Source organism: Nanorana parkeri, unplaced genomic scaffold, assembly GCF_000935625.1.
Source record: "Nanorana parkeri isolate BGI_ZX_2015 unplaced genomic scaffold, ASM93562v1 scaffold1425, whole genome shotgun sequence".
NCBI lineage: Eukaryota > Metazoa > Chordata > Amphibia > Anura > Dicroglossidae > Nanorana > Nanorana parkeri.
Genome location: NW_017307693.1, coordinates 274,277 through 275,599, shown reverse-complemented (window position 1 = coordinate 275,599; position 1,323 = coordinate 274,277). Strand labels below are relative to the sequence as shown.

Genomic DNA, 1,323 nt, shown 5'->3' with positions numbered 1-1,323 from the left:
TATATATATATATATATCTGAAAGAATTCTACATTGAGGTAGATGAAGAAAGGAAGCTGAAATTAATTCTGAGGTGTACAGCTGACCGGTTCCCTAGATCTGGGACCCCTCAGCAGATGAGGTCCATGCCAGGAGTATAGGTGCCCATATCTTACCCAGCATCTTGCTGAGCTCCGCATTGTGGAGGTCCGGGTTCTGCACTGCCAGCCTCTTCCTCTCGTCCTTTGCCCAAACCATGAAGGCATTCATGGGTCTCCTGATCCGGGTCTCTGAGCCTTTTTCCCGGGGGGATCTATGGGGGGACAGTCCATCTGAGAGGTCTCCGTCCATGGTAGAGCAGTCCAAGCCTTCCGACCATGAGTAGGACCCTATGAGTGCGGTCATAGCTCCTGCTGAGTGTCAGGTCTGGGTAGGGTGATATGAGCAGCTCCTTCCTGGTCGTTCCAGACACTCCTCGTCAAGAGACACTCCTTAAAGAGTGTGCAAGCAGTTCCTGGCAGCCCGGGCCATTTATCAGCTCTTGAGAACATGTCCTCCAATGAGTAAATCAGCCCAGCTCCTCCCAGGAGCCGTAAAAAAAAATGACACAACCTTACTCCAGCCCCAGGCTGCAACTGCTCCTCTCACACCAAGACAACGTGCTTGAGCCAACACACTCTTTAGCACAGACTGGCATGCTTTACTTGATAGAACCTTTGCCATTTACACCAAGGTTCCTCCTCATTTACACCAAGGTTCCTTACCATTTACACCAAGGTTCCTCGCCATTTACACCAAGGTTCCTCCTCATTTACACCAAGGTTCCCTGCCATTTACACCAAGGTTCCTCACCATTTACACCAAGGTTCCTCACCATTTACACCAAGGTTCCTCCTCATTTACACCAAGGTTCCTCCTCATTTACACCAAGTTTCCTCCTCATTTACACCAAGGTTCCTCGCCATTTACACCAAGGTTCCTCGCCATTTACACCAAGGTTCCTCCTCATTTACACCAAGGTTCCCTGCCATTTACACCAAGGTTCCTCACCATGTACACCAAGGTTCCTCCTCATTTACACCAAGGTTCCTCCTCATTTACACCAATGTTCCTCCTCATTTACACCAAGGTTCCTCACCATTTACACCAAGGTTCCTCGCCATTTACACCAAGGTTCTGCACCATCTACACCAAGGTTCCTCGCCATCAGTTGGTAGCAGAGGTTGGGAATGTTGGGTGTCCCCACCCACCGTTGTGTGTTCCAGATTCTCTTGTTACAGTCTCCATAATACGAAATAAGTAAAAACAATCCAGCAAAGTTGGTGGGAACCCCTCAAATTGGGC

General features: G+C 49.1%; 1 protein-coding gene across 1 annotated transcript in view; it reads right to left on the bottom strand.

Moving 5' to 3' along the window:
- SOX7 (SRY-box 7) overlaps positions 1 to 409 on the bottom strand; it is a 5,099-nt gene extending 4,690 nt beyond the window's left edge. Inside the window, exon 1 of the mRNA XM_018569914.1 lies at positions 156 to 409. Within this exon, the coding sequence (XP_018425416.1) occupies positions 156 to 384 (229 nt within the window). The 5' untranslated portion in view covers positions 385 to 409. The remainder of the gene's footprint in view (positions 1 to 155) is intronic.
- Between the last annotated feature and the right edge of the window lie 914 nt (positions 410 to 1,323).